This window comes from Amphiura filiformis, chromosome 4 (genome assembly GCF_039555335.1).
Source record: "Amphiura filiformis chromosome 4, Afil_fr2py, whole genome shotgun sequence".
Classification (NCBI taxonomy): Eukaryota; Metazoa; Echinodermata; class Ophiuroidea; order Amphilepidida; family Amphiuridae; genus Amphiura; species Amphiura filiformis.
Window position 1 is genome coordinate 7,256,774 of NC_092631.1, and position 22,200 is coordinate 7,278,973.

Genomic DNA, 22,200 nt, shown 5'->3' on the forward strand with positions numbered 1-22,200 from the left:
AAATTTATATATTCCCCTTTAAAGGATGTAAAACATTACCCCCCCATATATATTCCCATTTTGGGATGAAAAATATTGACCCTCCTATATTTTTATCCCCATTTTACCCCCCCACCCAACCCCACCCCACCATATTTTTAATTCTCCTTTATGGGATTTACAACATTTACCCCCATATTTATTCCCTTTATGTGATGTAAAACATTTGTCCCCCTATATTTTTACCCCCCCCCCATAATTAGCAACCTCCACCAAGCTATTATAAACCCACAGTACTGCCATCCCCTTTAATGGCTACTTGTAATTAATTTGATGTTGAAATATAATAGTTGCATTTTGCCTACTGTAATTTGTATATCCTCACATTCCCCCCTTGTCCCACAGCAAGGAACCCATCAGATGTCACTGATAAGTTCCTGTAACCCACAAACCCTAAACCATCAATGATACAACCAGAGTTGATATACTCTGGCTTGCCCACCCCATCCCATGTGTATTTGTACACACAACCCTTGCTATAACCCTGATCACAAGCAGCATATATTTGCCTGGCATTATTCCTAAAGGAAACAGCCTGGAATTCCCACCCATCAGGTCTCTCTACCCTGCATACATCCTGCATCACATCAGATAATGCCCTCACTACCATCACGTCATCACCCATTACCAGCAAATAATCTGATGTCATACTCATATGGAATGGATAGAAATCTATTTGTACACAGGATTGATGTGTAAATTGTGGCAATCTACACACTATAAATGAATTGTCACCAGCCATTCCAATAACAGCAACACTAGCATTAGCTGATATACACAATGGGTATTTATTATTACCCTGAATTTCATATTTATTGATTTTTTTATTAGATTCCTTGCATTTGAATTGATACACATACGATCTGTCTTGACATATCACCAGCATGCTGTCTGGCATGCACTCACTCACTGGCGACACCAATGATGATCTTCCCTTTCCATTTCTTAGATGACACTGTGTATGCCAGAGTTGAGTTGTTAGCAGACACAGTGTACACCTGTACACGTCCACGCAGACACACAGCCAGCTGGTTGTGACTTATCATGTGACATGCCCACACACCATAGCCAGCTGTGTCTACTGTATGCAGATATTGCCATGTCATGCCTGTAACAGAAAACAGATAAATGAGATAAAATGCATTATTTCACATTAATATTTGTATTAAATCATGAAATGTGTCAACTACATTATTGTAATACTCCTAAATGATTACATTAATGACATCATATTAATTATAATTATGTTAAAATAGTAATAAAAACAAGAAAATAATTGGGTGTCTGATAATAATAAATACATATTACCAGACTGCCGTCCCCTTTTTTTTGTAAAGAAGAAACTAAACAAAGCTTGTATAAGGATGCAATAATAATACAATGTAATAACAATAACAACAATGTAATCAACATAAACAATAATGTAAACAACAATGTAAACAACAACAACAACAACAACAACAACAACAACAACAACAACAACCATAAATGTAAAAATACTACTAAATTACTGCATGTGCTAATAATTATGTTAACATACCCTCTAAATGGAAGCAAAGTATTTTTAATATTATTTATTATTTTTATCTGAAGATTTCTTTTATTTATTTTTTTATAATAAGAATGATTGGCTGATCATTTGAAATGTCACTTTTGAAATGCTCAATGTACGTATGTACCAAAAGCCTTATCCCCAGTTTTCTATATGGGTCTATGGTATTGCAGCTCAGTCACAGTAATGTTTTCCATGGGGGGGCAGGGGTATTCAGGGTTCCAAATTAGAAACAAGTCAAACCATGTGTCTCGCCTGCTTTCGAGACCGCCTGCTTTCGCGATTACATTTAGTAGAAGTAAATGAACCTGCAACAACCCATGGTGATTTTGCCTGTTCAATTTGAGCTTGATTGGACCAATATTGAAATTTGACCTTCGACCCCTAAATTTAGCTGGGCACGATTACCTGGCTGATGTGACTGTACCCACCAAGTTTCATGCCCATCTGACAGTTTTTACTAATTTGCCCTCAGATGACCCCTGGTGACCCCAAAATGACCTTCCAAAAATGTGGCTCTAAATGTTGACTGTACCCACCAAGTTTCATGCCATGCGACAGTTTTTAGTAATTTGACCTCAGATGACCCTGGGTGACCCCAGATGACCAGCTTCCAAAAATTTATCTTTTAATGTTGTGTCAAGGTCGCAAACTCTTTTGGTGGACCTAGATTGCCTTCAAAATGAGGCTAAAATGAGGCAAAATTGAATAGAAATGGAGTTAAAAATTAAACTCTTGAATTTCTTTGAAAATTTGTTTAACTATCTTAAAAAAACAATAATCTAAGCTAATTGAACAAACAGTAGGCCTAGTGTAATACCATTTCGCACCCCGTCTTTAAACCTGGGATTATATGCCTACCGGAAAATATACCTGCAAAAAAAAAATCACCCCATTCTTAAACCAAAAATACATGGAAATCAGGGCCATCAGTAAACTAAAATGACTGAAAATGCACCCCATAACCATGATAACTAAACTAAATGACCGAAAATGCACCTGAATCTGTCACACATCCTCATACACCTATTTCCACTAAGAACCCCCTGGGTCTTGTCCCCATGGTCATTAGGCTGATTCCCATACACCTATTTCCACTAAGAACCCCTGGGTCTTGTCCCCATGGTCACTAGGCTGATTCCCATACACCTATTTCCACTAGAACCCCCCTGGGTCTCATCCCCATGATCATTAGGCTGATTCCCATACACCTATTTCCACTAAGAACCCCCTGGGTCTCGTCCCTATGGTCACTAGGCTGATTCCCATACACCTATTTCCACTAAGAACCCCCTGGGTCTTGTCCCCATGGTCACTAGGCTGATTCCCATACACCTATTTCCACTAAGAACCCCCTGGGTCTCGTCCCTATGGTCACTGAGGCTGATTCCCATACACCTATTTCCACTAAGAACCCCCTGGGTCTTGTCCTTATGGTCACTAGGCTGATTCCCATACACCTATTTCCACTAAGACACGCCGCGGGAGCGTGTCCCCATGGTCACTAGGCTGATTCCCATACACCTTTTTCCACTAAGAACCCCCTGGGTCTTGTCCCCATGGTCATTAGGCTGATTCCCATACACCTTTTTCCACTAAGAACCCCCTGGGTCTTGTCCCCATGGTCACTAGGCTGATTCCCATACACCTATTTCCACTAAGAACCCCCTGGGTCTCGTCCCTATGGTCACTGAGGCTGATTCCCATACACCTATTTCCACTAAGAACCCCCTGGGTCTTGTCCTTATGGTCACTAGGCTGATTCCCATACACCTATTTCCACTAAGAACCCCCTGGGTCTTGTCCCCATGGTCACTAGGCTGATTCCCATACACCTTTTTCCACTAAGAACCCCCTGGGTATTGTCCCCATGGTCATTAGGCTGATTCCCATACACCTTTTTCCACTAAGAACCCCCTGGGTCTTGTCCCCATGGTCACTAGGCTGATTCCCATACACCTATTTCCACTAAGAACCCCCTGGGTCTCGTCCCTATGGTCACTGAGGCTGATTCCCATACACCTATTTCCACTAAGAACCCCCTGGGTCTTGTCCTTATGGTCACTAGGCTGATTCCCATACCACGGCTGTTTGATGTATATAGAATTGGCTTCATTATTAACTAAATGCAAACTATAGATGGCGCTATTTATCATAAATCATACTTCTCTATTTACAAGGGTTACGTGATTAATACTTCCATTAAAACAGTTGGAATTGGTGAAATAAGCAACAAGGACATTTTAAAAACATATTTTATCATACAATAAAAGGACTTATTTGTATAAAAAGCTGGAAAGGGTAATTTCCAGTAACTAAATAGCGCCACCAATTTTGTCATTAATATATACATTTTATATCCGAAAAAGCTTTTAAAATATACTAAAAAGTGAATAATTTTGTAAAAGAGAGGAAATTAAAGTTGAGAATAACTCAAAAGCATCTGAATACATTAGCATGATATCACTTTTAGCTGTTTAGGCCTAAAATTTGGTTGCACATGATGTTTTGTTTGAAAAATTAATAAATGATCCCATTAAACAACCGTGATACACCTATTTCCACTATAAGAACCCCCTGGGTCTTGTCCCCATGGTCACTAGGCTGATTCCTATACACCTATTTCCACTAGAACCCCCCTGGGTCTCATCCCTATGGTCACTGAGGCTGATTCCCATACACCTATTTCCACTAAGAACCCCCCTGGGTCTCGTCCCTATGGTCACTAGGCTGGTTCCCATACACCTATTTCCACGAACAACCCCCTGGGTCTCGTCCCTATGGTCACTAGGCTGATTCCCATACACCTATTTCCACTAAGAACCCCCTGGGTCTCGTCCCTATGGTCACTAGGCTGATTCCCATACACCTATTTCCACTAAGAACCCCCTGGGTCTTGTCCCCATGGTCACTAGGCTGATTCCCATACACCTATTTCCACTAAGAACCCCCCTGGGTCTCGTCCCCATGGTCACTAGGCTGATTCCCATACACCTATTTCCACTAAGATCCCCCCTGGGTCTTGTCCCCATGGTCACTAGGCTGATTCCCATACACATATTTCCACTAAGAACCCCCCTGGGTCTCGTCCCCATGGTCACTAGGCTGATTCCCATACACCTATTTCCACTAAGAACCCCCTGGGTCTTGTCCCCATGGTCACTAGGCTGATTCCCACATGCACTTATACCAATGTAGGCTAGCAGAAGTTTGGATCTGCAGGTACTGTGTGTGATAATAATAAATAGGTCCGAATCGGGAGGGATCTGTCCAAATTGTTTAGTTTTTCATTTTTTGTTTGTCAGGTCAGGTTATTAGGGAAATGCCAAGAAAAAAATCTTGCCCAGCGGGTGTCAGGTCAGGTTATTAGAGGAATGCCAAGAAAATATCTTGCCCAGCTGGTGTCAGGTCAGGTTATTAGAGGAATGCCAAGAAAAAATCTTGCCCAGCGGGTGTCAGGTCAGGTTATTAGAGGAATGCCAAGAAAAAATCTTGCCCAGCGGGTGTCAGGTCAGGTTATTAGAGGAATGCCAAGAAAAAATCTTGCCCAGCGGAGTACAAATCCACACACACTCATTTGTAAATACCTGCAACCTTGGAACTAACTTTTCAAACTTGGAAAGCTGAATACTTCACAGCTACATGTAATACTACGGAAAATGCACCATATTAGATTGTCACTCATAGGGACTAAAATAGTGTACCTCTGGCATTTTACAGTAAAGGCCTGAATTCAAATTGATGTCAGCTACATGTAATACTATGGAAAATGCACCATATTAGATTGTCACTCATAGGGACTAAAATAGTGTACCTCTGGCATTTTACAGTGAAGACCTGAATTCAAATTGGTGTCAGCTACATGTAATGCTTTGGAAAATGCACCATATTAGATTGTCACTCATAGGGACTAAAATAGTGTACCTCTGGCTTTTTACAGTAAAGGCCTGAATTCAAATTGATGTCAGCTACATGTAATACTATGGAAAATGCACCATATTAGATTGTCACTCTTAGGGTGTACCTCTGGCATTTTACAGTGAAGACCTGAATTCAAATTGGTGTCAGCTACATGTAATGCTATGGAAAATGTACCATATTAGATTGTCACTCATAGGGACTAAAATAGTGTACCTTTGGCATTTTACAGTGAAGGCCTGAATTCAAATTGGTGTCAGCTACGTGTAATGCTATGAAAAATGTACCATATTAGATTGTCACTCATAGGGACTAAAATAGTGTACCTCTGGCATTTTACAGTGAATGCCTGAATTCAAATTGGTGTCAGCTACATGTAATGCTATGGAAAATGTACCATATTAGATTGTCACTCATAGGGACTAAAATAGTGTACCTCTGGCATTTTACAGTGAAGGCCTGAATTCAAATAGGTGTCAGCTACATGTAATACTATGGAAAATGTACCATATTAGATTGTCACTCATAGGGACTAAAATAATGTACCTCTGGCATTTTACAGTGAAGGCCTGAATTCAAATTGGTGTCAGCTACATGTAATGCTTTGGAAAATGCACCATATTAGATTGTCACTCATAGGGACTAAAATAGTGTACCTTTGGCATTTTACAGTGAAGGCCTGAATTCAAATTGGTGTCAGCTACATGTAATGCTATGGAAAATGCACCATATTAGATTGTCACTCATAGGGACTAAAATAGTGTACCTCTGGCATTTTACAGTGAAGGCCTGAATTCAAATTGGTGTCAGCTACATGTAATGCTTTGGAAAATGCACCATATTAGATTGTCACTCATAGGGACTAAAATAGTGTACCTCTGGCATTTTACAGTGAAGGCCTGAATTCAAATTGGTGTCAGCTACATGTACTGCTTTGGAAAATGCACCATATTAGATTGTCACTCATAGGGACTAAAATAGTGTACCTTTGGCATTTTACAGTGAAGGCCTGAATTCAAATTGGTGTCAGCTACGTGTAATGCTATGAAAAATGTACCATATTAGATTGTCACTCATAGGGACTAAAATAGTGTACCTCTGGCATTTTACAGTGAATGCCTGAATTCAAATTGGTGTCAGCTACATGTAATGCTATGGAAAATGTACCATATTAGATTGTCACTCATAGGGACTAAAATAGTGTACCTCTGGCATTTTACAGTGAAGGCCTGAATTCAAATTGGTGTCAGCTACATGTAATACTATGGAAAATGTACCATATTAGATTGTCACTCATAGGGACTAACATAATGTACCTCTGGCATTTTACAGTGAAGGCCTGAATTCAAATTGGTGTCAGCTACATGTAATGCTATGGAAAATGCACCATATTATATTGTCACTCATAGGGACTAAAATAGTGTACCTTTGGCATTTTACAGTGAAGGCCTGAATTCAAATTGGTGTCAGCTACATGTAATGCTATGGAAAATGCACCATATTAGATTGTCAGTCATAGGGACTAAAATAGTGTACCTCTGGCATTTTACAGTGAAGGCCTGAATTCAAATTTGTGTCAGCTACATGTAATGCTATGGAAAATGCACCATATTAGATTGTCACTCATAGGGACTAAAATAGTGTACCTCTGGCATTTTACAGTGAAGGCCTGAATTCAAATTGGTGTCAGCTACATGTAATGCTTTGGAAAATGCACCATATTAGATTGTCACTCATAGGGACTAAAATAGTGTACCTCTGGCATTTTACAGTGAAGGCCTGAATTCAAATTGGTGTCAGCTACATGTAATGCTTTGGAAAATGCACCATATTAGATTGTCACTCATAGGGACTAAAATAGTGTACCTTTGGCATTTTACAGTGAAGGCCTGAATTCAAATTGGTGTCAGCTACGTGTAATGCTATGAAAAATGTACCATATTAGATTGTCACTCATAGGGACTAAAATAGTGTACCTCTGGCATTTTACAGTGAATGCCTGAATTCAAATTGGTGTCAGCTACATGTAATGCTATGGAAAATGTACCATATTAGATTGTCACTCATAGGGACTAAAATAGTGTACCTCTGGCATTTTACAGTGAAGGCCTGAATTCAAATTGGTGTCAGCTACATGTAATACTATGGAAAATGTACCATATTAGATTGTCACTCATAGGGACTAACATAATGTACCTCTGGCATTTTACAGTGAAGGCCTGAATTCAAATTGGTGTCAGCTACATGTAATGCTATGGAAAATGCACCATATTATATTGTCACTCATAGGGACTAAAATAGTGTACCTTTGGCATTTTACAGTGAAGGCCTGAATTCAAATTGGTGTCAGCTACATGTAATGCTATGGAAAATGCACCATATTAGATTGTCAGTCATAGGGACTAAAATAGTGTACCTCTGGCATTTTACAGTGAAGGCCTGAATTCAAATTTGTGTCAGCTACATGTAATGCTATGGAAAATGCACCATATTAGATTGTCACTCATAGGGACTAAAACAGTGTACCTCTGGCATTTTACAGTGAAGGCCTGAATTCAAATTGGTGTCAGCTACATGTAATGCTATGGAAAATGTACCATATTAGATTGTCACTCATAGGGACTAAAATAGTGTACCTCTGGCATTTTACAGTGAAGGCCTGAATTCAAATTGGTGTCAGCTACATGTAATGCTATGGAAAATGCACCATATTAGATTGTCACTCATAGGGACTAAAATAGTGCACTTCTGGCATTTTACAGTGAAGGCCTGAATTCAAATTGGTGTCAGCTACATGTAATGCTATGGAAAATGCACCATATTAGATTGTCACTCATAGGGACTAAAATAGTGTACCTCTGGCATTTTACAGTGAAGGCCTGAATTCAAATTGGTGTCAGCTACATGTAATGCTATGGAAAATGCACCATATTAGATTGTCACTCATAGGGACTAAAATAGTGCACTTCTGGCATTTTACAGTGAAGGCCTGAATTCAAATTGGTGTCAGCTACATGTAATGCTATGGAAAATGCACCATATTAGATTGTCAGTCATAGGGACTAAAATAGTGTACCTCTGGCATTTTACAGTGAAGGCCTGAATTCAAATTGGTGTCAGCTACGTGTAATGCTATGAAAAATGTACCATATTAGATTGTCACTCATAGGGACTAAAATAGTGTACCTCTGGCATTTTACAGTGAATGCCTGAATTCAAATTGGTGTCAGCTACATGTAATGCTATGGAAAATGTACCATATTAGATTGTCACTCATAGGGACTAAAATAGTGTACCTCTGGCATTTTACAGTGAAGGCCTGAATTCAAATTGGTGTCAGCTACATGTAATACTATGGAAAATGTACCATATTAGATTGTCACTCATAGGGACTAACATAATGTACCTCTGGCATTTTACAGTGAAGGCCTGAATTCAAATTGGTGTCAGCTACATGTAATGCTATGGAAAATGCACCATATTATATTGTCACTCATAGGGACTAAAATAGTGTACCTTTGGCATTTTACAGTGAAGGCCTGAATTCAAATTGGTGTCAGCTACATGTAATGCTATGGAAAATGCACCATATTAGATTGTCAGTCATAGGGACTAAAATAGTGTACCTCTGGCATTTTACAGTGAAGGCCTGAATTCAAATTTGTGTCAGCTACATGTAATGCTATGGAAAATGCACCATATTAGATTGTCACTCATAGGGACTAAAATAGTGTACCTCTGGCATTTTACAGTGAAGGCCTGAATTCAAATTGGTGTCAGCTACATGTAATGCTTTGGAAAATGCACCATATTAGATTGTCACTCATAGGGACTAAAATAGTGTACCTCTGGCATTTTACAGTGAAGGCCTGAATTCAAATTGGTGTCAGCTACATGTAATGCTTTGGAAAATGCACCATATTAGATTGTCACTCATAGGGACTAAAATAGTGTACCTTTGGCATTTTACAGTGAAGGCCTGAATTCAAATTGGTGTCAGCTACGTGTAATGCTATGAAAAATGTACCATATTAGATTGTCACTCATAGGGACTAAAATAGTGTACCTCTGGCATTTTACAGTGAATGCCTGAATTCAAATTGGTGTCAGCTACATGTAATGCTATGGAAAATGTACCATATTAGATTGTCACTCATAGGGACTAAAATAGTGTACCTCTGGCATTTTACAGTGAAGGCCTGAATTCAAATTGGTGTCAGCTACATGTAATACTATGGAAAATGTACCATATTAGATTGTCACTCATAGGGACTAACATAATGTACCTCTGGCATTTTACAGTGAAGGCCTGAATTCAAATTGGTGTCAGCTACATGTAATGCTATGGAAAATGCACCATATTATATTGTCACTCATAGGGACTAAAATAGTGTACCTTTGGCATTTTACAGTGAAGGCCTGAATTCAAATTGGTGTCAGCTACATGTAATGCTATGGAAAATGCACCATATTAGATTGTCAGTCATAGGGACTAAAATAGTGTACCTCTGGCATTTTACAGTGAAGGCCTGAATTCAAATTTGTGTCAGCTACATGTAATGCTATGGAAAATGCACCATATTAGATTGTCACTCATAGGGACTAAAACAGTGTACCTCTGGCATTTTACAGTGAAGGCCTGAATTCAAATTGGTGTCAGCTACATGTAATGCTATGGAAAATGTACCATATTAGATTGTCACTCATAGGGACTAAAATAGTGTACCTCTGGCATTTTACAGTGAAGGCCTGAATTCAAATTGGTGTCAGCTACATGTAATGCTATGGAAAATGCACCATATTAGATTGTCACTCATAGGGACTAAAATAGTGCACTTCTGGCATTTTACAGTGAAGGCCTGAATTCAAATTGGTGTCAGCTACATGTAATGATATGGAAAATGCACCATATTAGATTGTCAGTCATAGGGACTAAAATAGTGTACCTCTGGCATTTTACAGTGAAGGCCTGAATTCAAATTGGTGTCAGCTACATGTAATGCTATGGAAAATGCACCATATTAGATTGTCACTCATAGGGACTAAAATAGTGTACCTCTGGCATTTTACAGTGAAGACCAGAATTCAAATTGGTGTCAGCTACATGTAATGCTATGGAAAATGCACCATATTAGATTGTCACTCATAGGGACTAAAATAGTGTACCTCTGGCATTATACAGTGAAGGCCTGAATTCAAATTTGTGTCAGCTACATGTAATGCTATGGAAAATGTACCATATTAGATTGTCACTCATAGGGACTAAAATAGTATACCTCTGGCATTTTACGGTGAAGGCCTGAATTCAAGTTGGTTTCTTAAAGCAGCATTGTAACATTGACTGAGGAGGACACCCTCATGTTTTTTCAAAATTATGGTTTTTACTTGATTGGAATGTACATACATTATATTACAGAACTAACATACTTTGCAAAAATCATGCTGGATTGTGACAAAATTCAATATTTGAAATAAAATAGTCCAAAACAGAAATGTTTTGTAGACTCATAACCGGAGCGATCTTACCTTTCCGATGTTGATTAAGATACTTCTTGCATCGATCCGAGATGCGGAAAAAACAATAGTCATTTTGTCCCACATAAATGAATAAATAACAAAAAACCCGATCCCCGGTGGACTCACCCAAATTGGTGACGCCACACCAGATGATCTTCCTTATCCGACTTGGGATCCCCTACCGAACTTGTAGGGGTGGCGGGAGTCCGGGAATAATCAACATCGGAAAGGTAAGATCGCTCCGGTTATGAGTCTACATAACATTTCTGTTTTGGACTAGACTCAGTACACCGGACGATCTTACCGTTTCCGATGTTGCTTAAGATACTTCTTGCATCAACATCTGAAAGATCGATCTAGCAAGTAACCGACGGATGGAGGTACAAGATTGGTCAGCATCTGATCAGGGATCGGGAGCGGTAACGATGGTTTTCGCGAGGTCAGAAAATATTTTCCCCCAACGGCCGGGAAAACAAAAAAGACCACGCGATCACAGACATAAACCTCCTTACTTATTAAGTTCGGTGGTTAAGAATAGAAACACTGGTTCTTACCATGCTGAGTATTCTGTATAGTCTGAAAACCTGGTACCCGTACACCACCGTATTATGATCGCCCGAACAATGTCCTGGTAAACCTCCCGCCCCGCCTCTGATTACTCACGTAAACGGAAGTATATCGTAGAGAATGGCGAAGGTGGCTTCCGGGACACCGCCTGCTAGATCTCCTCAAGGGACAACCGAATGGTATACTCAAGATGATGAGATTGCTGCGTGTCGAGTGGGCCGTGGGACGCTTGAAACCTTCGCGATCGCCGGACTCCACCAATACCTGGACCAGCCATTGCGACAGCGGCTGGACCGAAAGGCTCTGTAAGGGTGATGAAATGCGGTCGTGAGTCCCTCGCAAGGCTTGTGTTCGTAAGAAATAGTGCTGCAGCGCCCTATCGGACACCCCAGCCTATCTTCGGCTTCAGACGAACCTTGCCCAACCCTGGGGATGGAGAGGGGCGAATGTCGGTATGCACCGCGCCCGTTCAGAGTCACGAGAACAGAGCGCCCGAAACAGTGTCGCTCCAGTGTTTGTGAACACGGAAGCAAACTTCGAGACCGCGTGCAACTCAGCACCGCCGTCCCAAAGCCAACGCCAAACCGGAAAGCCATCTTGAGAGTTACGTTTACGTATTTAAGCGTCCCTTTTTACGGAGGCTCAAAAGGGTGACCCTTAAAGTAATCTAAGACTGTGTTGGGATCCCTTAGGAGGATCACTTTCCTTTTCGGCGGACACTCGTTGAACATACCATCGAGGCGTAGACTGAGGTAACCATCGGCTATGATAGTCGACCCGTCTCGAAACCTCGGTGAATGGAGAGGATAGCTGACTTATAGCTGGCCCCAGTGGCCCGCTGAAGTCTTGCTTGGAACTTTTCTGTCAGAAACTCCGGAACTAGCAGCACAGAGGCTCTAGCGGGAGAGCTATTTATCTCATCGCACCAAGCGTAGTATGGAGCCAGACGCTGGCTATACGTATGGAGGGTAGACTTCCGGCTAGGCCGGGCGGTGAGAAAAAGAGCGTGGGATGAAAAGTATCCCGCCGCTGCGTGTCCCCTGGGAAGGGCCGTGCAGCTAACTGCAGGTGCTCTAGTGATAGACTGGGTACCTCCCCTCTCCTCGGGGAGTGCCCGCGGCCTTGCCGCTAGCAGAATGACAATGCAGTCTTCCCACCCGATCTTGGCCACCACCCTCATGAGTAGTGAGATCGGAGGAATGCATAAGCTGTCATCCTCCCCAGTCTATGGACAGAGTGTCCACGGTGAATGCTTGGGGGTCCGCGACCCTTGAGCAGTACACCGGCAGTGGATGATTGCGATGAGATGCGAACAGATCTATCGAGGGGTGGTACATCCCCTTGAAGATCGTCTGAGCGACCTGCGGAGCAAGGGACCATTCTGTTGGTCCCGACACCCTTCCTCGTGACCGATCGTGCGCGAGGATGCTGGTGACGCCCGCGATGTGTATCGCTCTCATCGTAATCTGCCTGAACTTGCACCACCCTATCAGGTGCCGTGCATGCAGGCACAATCGTGGTGGCCTGGAGTCCCCTTGTCTGTTGAGGTAGGCTACCACGGTTGTGTTGTCCGTCTGGACAACGATATGTGATCCCATGATCACCTCCTCGTAAGCGAGGGAGGTTGATGTGAAACTCTGTCTCTATGGCCACCGTAGGCCCGAGACGGAGTCTCCGTGGATGTGGACCCCCAGCCCCGTTTTGACGCTATGGTCGTCACTACGTGACATACCGGGGGTGCAGGAAAACCTGACACCCTGGGTCAAATTGGGCTGATGGGTCCACCACCAGAGTTCCTCTCGCGCGATCTCCGACAACGGAACCGCGAGGGATATTGGGTGACGACTGGGCCTGCAAGCAGGCTAGAAGGTGCAGTTGGGTAAGCCTAACGTAGAAAGCGGCAGTACGGCGAGGTCTACCATACTGGCCATTAGGCCTACCACCTTCATCCATGCCACAGCGGGTATTGCCCGAGACTCGGCCAAGAGTCGGGCACACCGCACCATGTTCATCACCCGCTCGGGTGAGGGCACCACGATCCCCTCCGTGAGGGTGATCTGGGCCCATACAAATAGTGGTGTCTGCGTCGGGACCATGCTGGACTTTTTGAGCTGATCAAAAAATCCAAGGTCCCGCACCCTACGGACTATCAACCCCACGAGACCCTTAGTCTCCAGTAGAGTGCGTCCGTATATGAGCCAAACGTCCAGGTAGCAACCGATGTTGACACCCCTGTGCTTCAGGTACGCTGCCACCGCTCTGACCACGAGTGTAAACACCCTGGGAGAGGTGGACAGGCCGGGTGGCCGGAATCAAAACTGGTAATTTTGATCCTGTACCTAGAAGCGCAGATACCTCCGGTCTTGAGAGGCGATTGGCATATGCAGATAGGCGTCCGAGAGATCCAGTGATGCTGTTCCCATACCCCTGATGGGGCAGGCTAGCACCGAGGCGAGAGTCTCCAACCTGAACCTCTTGGGCCTGAAGAACTAGTTCAACAGCCTACGGTTCCGGATGGGACTCCCGTCAACGGTCTTCCTTGGAGTCAATAGCTCCAAGATCACCCGTAGAACGGGGGGGTAGACCGGGACAATCGCCCGCTTCGTGAGAAGCTGTGTGATCCCTGTCAGTAGTGCCCGACGCTGGGGGCCGTCTGACGGCACTACTGTGGACCTCTGACATGTGCAGACGAATGTGGGGAGACTGGGCTGCCAGTCTGTAACCCCCACTCACCACTGACCATACCCAGGCGCCCAAAGAGATGGTTTCCCACCTCTGGGCGAAAGCCATAAGCGGTCGTCCACTGGGAGAACCCCCTGTGGACAAATCCAGTGCCTGTCGGCATGGACCGTCGACCGCCGAGCCCCCAGGAATGCTCCGCCTAGCCTCCCTTGGAAGAGCGCTTGCCAGCTGTTCCTGTGCTACCCTTGCGCCTCCCAGAAATGGGCGCTGCAGAGGTAGTGGGCTCGGGTACTGTTGGTGGTGCACGGCCTGCTGGAGTCGGAGTATTCGAAGCCGCATTCTCGCTAGAAGACCTGGTCTCCCTGCGCTTGTGCTTCGACTTGCTGCTCCTACCCATGGTAAGGGCAATGTCCGACTCCTTCAGAGTGCTCCCGTTGGTAGCTTCTTTGCACGGTCCTACACCGTATCGCAAAAGCATCCAACGAGAAAAGGACCTTGCCTTTCCATCGCGTTGAGCGATTGGAGTGGCAGGCCCCCCCGGGCGCTGAGTGGACACCCTATGGGCTAGGCCCATGGAGCTCTCGTTGAGGCTAGCTGTTAGCACCGCTAATAGGCTCACCTCGCGGAAGAGCTCAGATGTTGCCTGAGCGTGATACGCTTGACGACATCTGGGTCCCTCTCGGATCCCCTCAGGTAGGTCCCGTGGTCCTCCCGCGTTACACGCAGAGGAAGCGTGCAAGCACGCGGCGTCATAGCTCTACTGAGCTCGACAGCCCCACGATATCTACCCTGAGGTTTGCCGGGAATGAGAGTGCAGGCGTCCCCTGTGAGGAAGCAGCAGCTGAGCATCCTACTGAAAGGATCCCCTGGTCCTCCTCAACGGACTCCCCCTAAGGGGGGTGTCTGGAGGAAGATCAGTGCTGGTGCTCCCCTCGTGGGGCAGCGGGGGAAGGAGATTGTAGTGTTGTCGTTAGACTCACTACCGGACTCAGCTTCCGACTCCTTTCCCTCGCCCACAGTATCCGTATCATGCTCCGATGATGACGGTAACTGGGGACGGGCATCTGAAAGCGGGTAAGAAGGCATAGCCACCGTGTGGCTCGCCGACTACCTGCCAGCAGAAGAGGAGTACTCCCGAAGACCCTGAGGTACCCGCCATGGCACCACTGGGTCCGCATGCTCTCGCAGCCGTCGCCCTAGCGCTAGCAGCACGGGCCTACCCTGATCAAGATCTGGGTTAGCCCCACGCCGGCCGGCCTGGTCAACAGCTGATGGTACTGCGTGGCCATCACTAGGCGACACTTGCCACGTTGCTAGACCGTGGAAGAAAACACCCTGCGGCGGGTACCACGGGGCAGATGACCCTGAAAGGATCCGCCACCAGGGTAACCCCATGGTACTGCAGTACCAGCACCCCCCCTGTTGTCACACAGACTGTGGCGACTAGGGCGGGTGCTGCGGTACCGGTGCCGTACCAGCGTGGGTACCCGTAAGGGTTCCCGGCTGTGGACCGCTGTACCCTCGCCACACTGCGTTCCCTACTGGGGGATCAAGCTGTGTGCTGGCGTGGTACCGGTTCGGTACCAGCGTGGGTACCCGTGAGGGTTCCCGGCTGTGTACCGCTGTACCCTTGCCTCACTGCGTTCCCCGCAAAGGGATCAAGCTGTGAGCCTGGGTACCCCGTGTTACCGGTTGTTCCTTGGCTAGAGGAAACCTGCCGTGCTAACACCGGCAGCCTGTCGTGTATACCCGCGGCCAATAACCTCGTCACGCCTATTCAGTGAATAGGGTGCACTGATCTGTGAGGACAGACCTTGTTGATCAGAGGGTAATTGAGCATAACGGGATAACAGGTCTATTGACAGCGTCAATTAACCATCCACGCAAGGCTGGTTCTCGAGAACAATGGAGGTCGGTGAAAAGGCTAGCTGTTCACACTACCCTCTCAATTCTTGACAGCAAATATCGGTGCGTGCATAGTGGATACTACTGAAGTATGGCCATGGCCTACCTCGGTTGTTACCACAGTATGCACTGGGTTCGCTGTCCCGTGAGAGACTGCTGACCCAACCCCTGAATAATCGCTAGCCAGTCCCGGAGGACAGCCACGGTTGTTTGATGGGATCATTTATTAATTTTTAAAACAAAACATCATGTACAACCAAATTTTAGGCCTAAACAACTAAAGGTGATATCATGCTAATGTATTCAGATGCTTTTGAGCCATTCTCAACTTTAATTTCCCCTCCTTTACAAAATTATTCACTTTTATAGTATATTTTAAAGCTTTTTCGGATATAAAATGTAGCTATTAATGACAAAATTGGTGGCGCTATTTAGTTACTGGAAATTACCCTTTCAAGCTTTTAATACAAATACTTCCTTTTATTGTATGATAAAATATGTTTATAAAATTTTCTCGTTGCTTGTTTCACCTATTCCAACTGTTATACTGACAGTATTAATCACCAAACCCTTTCAAATATGATTTCGAATAAATAGCGCCATCTATAGTTTGCATTTAGTTAATAATGAAGCCCATTCTATATACATCAAACAACCGTGCAGCCAGCATCTACCCTGGGGCCCGGGGTATCACTCAGAGCTCCCGCTACGGGACGGCCCTGTGTGAACACCCCAGTTGGTTCTGCACTGGCTAATACCACGGTGTTAACCATAGTTTCGCCTATGCTGAACCCTTGTACGCTCCCGCTCAACCCGTGCCCTTGTAGGCTCAGGGAATGAGAGGCGTACTGCGTGCTATGGATCAACCCAGGCAAGCCCAGGGTTCCATTGGCACACTGCGTGCTATGGATCAACCCAGGCAAGCCCAGGGTTCCATTGGCACGCGCTATGCGTGCTATGGATCAACCCGAGCAAGCCCAGGGTTCCATTGGCACGCTGCGTGCTATGGATCAACCCAGGCAAGCCCGGGGTTCCATTGGCACACTGCGTGCTATGGATCAACCCAGGCAAGCCCAGGGTTCCATTGGCACGCTGCGTGCTATGGATCAACCCAGGCGAGCCCAGGGTTCCACTGGCACGCTGCGTGCTATGGAGCAACAGACGGGTGTCCTCCTGTTAAAAACCCGTGAGGATTTTCGCTAAAGGACTGGTATCCTCCTGCTACAAACCCGCTAGGTTTTTCGCCGGTGGTTACCGCTCTGCTGCCTGCTACTTGCTACGACGTAGAGTCAGTGCTTTCGCTGGCTGCTGAGCCTTTGGACGCGCTTAGCAGTCCCCAAAGGAACCGCCTGCTTGTCCGGGGACCGGAGCCCCCTTAAGCAGACCTGCCATGACCCATAGGGGCTGTCACAGCAGAATCTACCGAATCGACCTTACCAGTGCCCTTGTCACTTTTTCGCCAGAAAATGTCGTCAAAACTATCCTCAGCCGAACAAAACCGGTTTGGTTTTACCTAAGGTGTGAAACTACAACCGTTTATCTCGCCTTGGTCGAGAAAATGATACTCAGTGCTATGAACAATCGATAGGCACGTCTGTGTCAGTCGGAGACCAAGTTGGATAAGGGACGATCATCTGGTGTGACGTCACCAATTTGGGTGAGTCCACCAGGGGATCGGGTTTTTTGTTGTTATTTATTCATTTATGTGGGACAAAATGACTATTGGTTTTTTCCGCATCTCGGGATCGATGCAAGAAGTATCTTAATCAACATCGGAAACGGTAAGATCGTCCGGTGTACTGAGTCTGATGTATCCCGTTGTTTAATTCATGCGATCGAAATATTAGTTGAATGATATGCAAGGTTGAAAACACATACATGGCGTCCGTGATGGACATAACCAAAGTCATAGCACATCAACAGGACCAGCCTTGCTGCATGACTGATGGAGTGATACATGCATTGGCGACATCAGCACTAGAATGCGAGGTTGAAAACACTGTACATACATGGTGTCTGTGATGGACATAACCAAAGTCATAACACATCAACAGGACCGGCTTTGCTGCATGACTGATGGAGTGATACATGCATTGGCGACATCAGCACTAGAATGCGAGGTTGAAAACACTGTGCATACATGGTGTCTGTGATGGACATAACCAAAGTCATAACACATCAACAGGACCGACCTTGCTGCACGACCGATGGAGTGATACATGCATTGGCGACATCAGCACTAGAATGCGAGGTTGAAAACACTGTGCATACATGGTGTCTGTGATGGACATAACCAAAGTCATAACACATCAACAGGACCGACCTTGCTGCATGACCGATGGAGTGATACATGCATTGGCGACATCAGCGCTAGAATGCGAGGTTGAAAACACTGTGCATACATGGTGTCTGTGATGGACATAACCAAAGTCATAGCACATCAACAGGACTGACCTTGCTGCACGACCGATGGAGTGATACATGCATTGGCGACATCCGCACTAGAATGCGAGGTTGAAAACACTGTGCATACATGGTGTCTGTGATGGACATAACCAAAGTCATAGCACATCAACAGGACTGACCTTGCTGCATGACCGATGGAGTGATACATGCATTGGCAACATCAGCGCTAGAATGTGAGGTTGAAAACACTGTACATACATGGTGTCTGTGATGGACATAACCAAAGTCATAGCACATCAACAGGACCGACCTTGCTGCACGACCGATGGAGTGATACATGCATTGGCGTCAGAATTAAATTGTGATTTTCTTTGCTTGTTGTTCGGCTCAAAATTAAAATGTGACATATCTGACAGTAAAAACTAACATTTTGTGGAAAAGAAATGCAAAATCTACTGTGTAAATATATTATGACTTTAATTACCATCTTTTAATAGACTGTACACTCATGCTTTAAAAAGCATGTGTGTACAGTGCTATTAAAAAGTGTTGAATGTAGAGTTGTAGGTTAAACATGCAGCAATTAACAGGCATGTCAGTCAGTGCTTGCAAATGGCATCCGATGCAGAGCTGCCAACCTTTTAAAACACTTCTCAGTATTCTCAAGACATAAAATGTTTTATACCGTAGATCAATAATTTCACACTTTCACAAACAAAATTATCCTTTAGCATTTTCTGTACTTATGAAGAGTGCACACCAGTAAATACAAGTCTCCTGGGAGGTAAAAATCATCAGTGTTTCAAACTAGGAAAAGTGCAAAATGACTTAATGTAATACATTAGAAAAGGTTTAAAAACCAACTATTAGGCCCTGATTCACCAGCTGTTGAAGATCTTGCTATCATCACTAAGCCCCCAACTCTTGAAGAAGCAGTTGAAGTAATAGCAGCCATGAAGACCAAACAAGGCAGCAGCATTGGACTGTACTATAACTGCTGAAGCACTTCAGGGAGGAGGGGATAGCATGATTGATATGATCCTCGAATTCTGTATGGAAGTATTCTCAACGCTGACACCGCCACGTCATTGGGTCACAAATGTAATCATTCCTCTACCAAAGAAAGGCAACCTCTCTCTCATGACAAACTACCATGGTATTTCGCTTATGTCCATTGCCACAAAAGTGTACAACAAGATCCTTTTGAACAGGATCGGACCGCACATTGATCCTTTACTGAGAAGCAACCAGGCTGGCTTTAGATCAGGTCGCAGCTGTGCTAGCAAATACATATTTTGAGGAGGATCATGGAAGGCTTCAAGGAGTACCAACTACAATTGACAGTCACTTTTGTGGACTTCAAAGGACTCCAATAGTGCCGTTATGATACATTGAAGTATCTCAGAGCCTTTCCAAGTAACAACTGGAGTGCTTCAGGGTGATGTGTTGGAACCATTCCTGTTCATTATCCTGGTAGACTAGCTTCTGAAGAAATCAACTTCTGGAATTGTTACCTTCCCACGTCGGGCAAGCAGGTATCCTGCTAGGATGCTGAATGACCTGGATTTTTCTGATGATATTGCCCTGTTGGAATCTTCCATAGCCCAGACCCAGTTGCAGCTTACTAGGACTGCAACTGCAGCAGCAGATCTAGGCCTTGTCATCAGCGCACCCAAGACAGAATATATGACTGCAAACTGTAACGCCAAACCAGCACTTGAAGTCTATGGTAGTACCATCAACCATGTCACAGACTTCAAGAACTTGGGTTCCAAGATGGGCTCTAGTGCTGGAGATCTAAAAAGAAGAAATGCACTAGCCTGGGCAGCTTTCTGAAAACTGGAACGCCTTTGGCGAAGCCCATCCCTGCCAATTGAAACAAAAATCAAGCTGTTTGAGACAACCTGTGTTACTGTCTTTCTGTATGGGTGCGAGTCATGGATAATCACAAAGGACATGGAAAACAAGATCAATGCCTTTGCAATATCTTGTTGTTAAACATCAAGCGTGTGGATTGGATTCCAAATGAAACCATCTACAATCGGACCAACCACTCCACTGGTTGTCAGAGTCAAGATTCATCAACTCAAATTTCTCGGCCATATACTGCATCTTGAAGACAACGAGTCTGTGGAAGAATATGCCCTTTATATTCCACCATGCTGCAGCCAAACAAAATTGTTTCGCTTGCCCAAGATCGCAATAATTGGAGAAAGCTTGTAGTCGCCTGCTCCGCAGCCGACTGATGATGATGAGGCCCTGATTCATATTTAGTCCTGATTTAGGCAGGCTGGGCCAGATCCAAAAATGGTCATCACTCAACCTAAAATTTAGAAATTGTTACAGAAGTGAATTTCTCCTCTGGTTTAATAGACCACTTACCAACGATTAAAAAAAAAAAAAAAAAAAGTAAAATTTGCCCGTCAATTTTGGAATACAAGCAATAAAATACACACGTAAGCGCCCTCTCGGTGTGGCGGGACGGAATTGTTAAATTTGATGTTACTGCGAATTAAAAAAAGATAGGATTTTTTTGTTTATGGTATTATAAAGGTCTTCTGTATAGACAATTTAATAAATAAAAAAAATGTCAGTGGACTTTGCAAAATAAAGAAATAAATTAAAATTAGGTGTAAAATTCCGTCCCGCCACATTTTGAGGTGATTTTTTATGTTCGGAAGGGACGAAAAACAAAATTTTAGTCAAAACTTTCCAAAATATCAACTATTATGGTAATAAACATTCCTGAGTACATAAAAATTGAATTCATCAACTTTGCTAGGCTCAAAACCATTTTAACTTCTTCTATTTCAGGCCTTTTGTGGTAGGATGCCAGCAATAATGCTATTTTCAGGGTCTTTGGTGTAAAACACGGCGCCGCCACATTTTGAGATGATTCAGGAATCTATGAAAAATTTCTTTCTCAGTCAATATTTTTTCATTGGAAGTGAAAGAAAAACCAATTTCGTCAGTTTTAAAGTGAATCAATTGCTTTTTTTCTTGATTTTGACATGGTGGACAAAATTCCGTCCCGCCACATTCCGTCCCGCCACATTGACATGATTTAAAAAAATTAATGAATTACTATAAAGAAGGGGTGAATTTTATAATTCCTCCCATAACAAAAGAAGGATAGTTGAAGTTAATACCAATGTTAGAAACAAATGTTTTATCCCAGTACTTTTGATAAAAATTCAACAAATGTACTGTGTTCTCAAATACATGAAGTTTATCACTCCGTCCCGCCACATCAATGAATTTGTGTTTCCGTGGCAACGTGTTGATTCTTAGGACTATTTTTCTTGTGTGTGAATGTAGTCTGTAACTTACTTGTTTATATTAAGAACATAAAGAATCCATAAAATAAACAGGCACAGAGCTACAATTTAAAAGGCCTATCAAAATTCCGTCCCGCCACAAACGGGAATTTTGGCTCTGGCCCGCCTGGGAAATAGATTGTCTGTGAAAAATGAGCAGGATCCAACTTTTTATGACAATTTGGCTAAACTTTCTTGAAACAACAAGTTATTTGTGAGGTGGCGTAATCTGTATGGGCTATAGGGTGCTCTAGTCGGCATTTTTCTGAAAAAAGTCCCTGGACTCCGTATATTTTC

General features: G+C 44.0%; 1 protein-coding gene across 1 annotated transcript in view; it reads right to left on the bottom strand.

Moving 5' to 3' along the window:
• Positions 1 to 287: 287 nt before the first annotated feature.
• LOC140149663 (uncharacterized) overlaps positions 288 to 22,200 on the bottom strand; it is a 58,227-nt gene continuing 36,314 nt past the window's right edge. Inside the window, exon 15 of the mRNA XM_072171741.1 lies at positions 288 to 1,147. Within this exon, the coding sequence (XP_072027842.1) occupies positions 942 to 1,147 (206 nt within the window). The 3' untranslated portion in view covers positions 288 to 941. The remainder of the gene's footprint in view (positions 1,148 to 22,200) is intronic.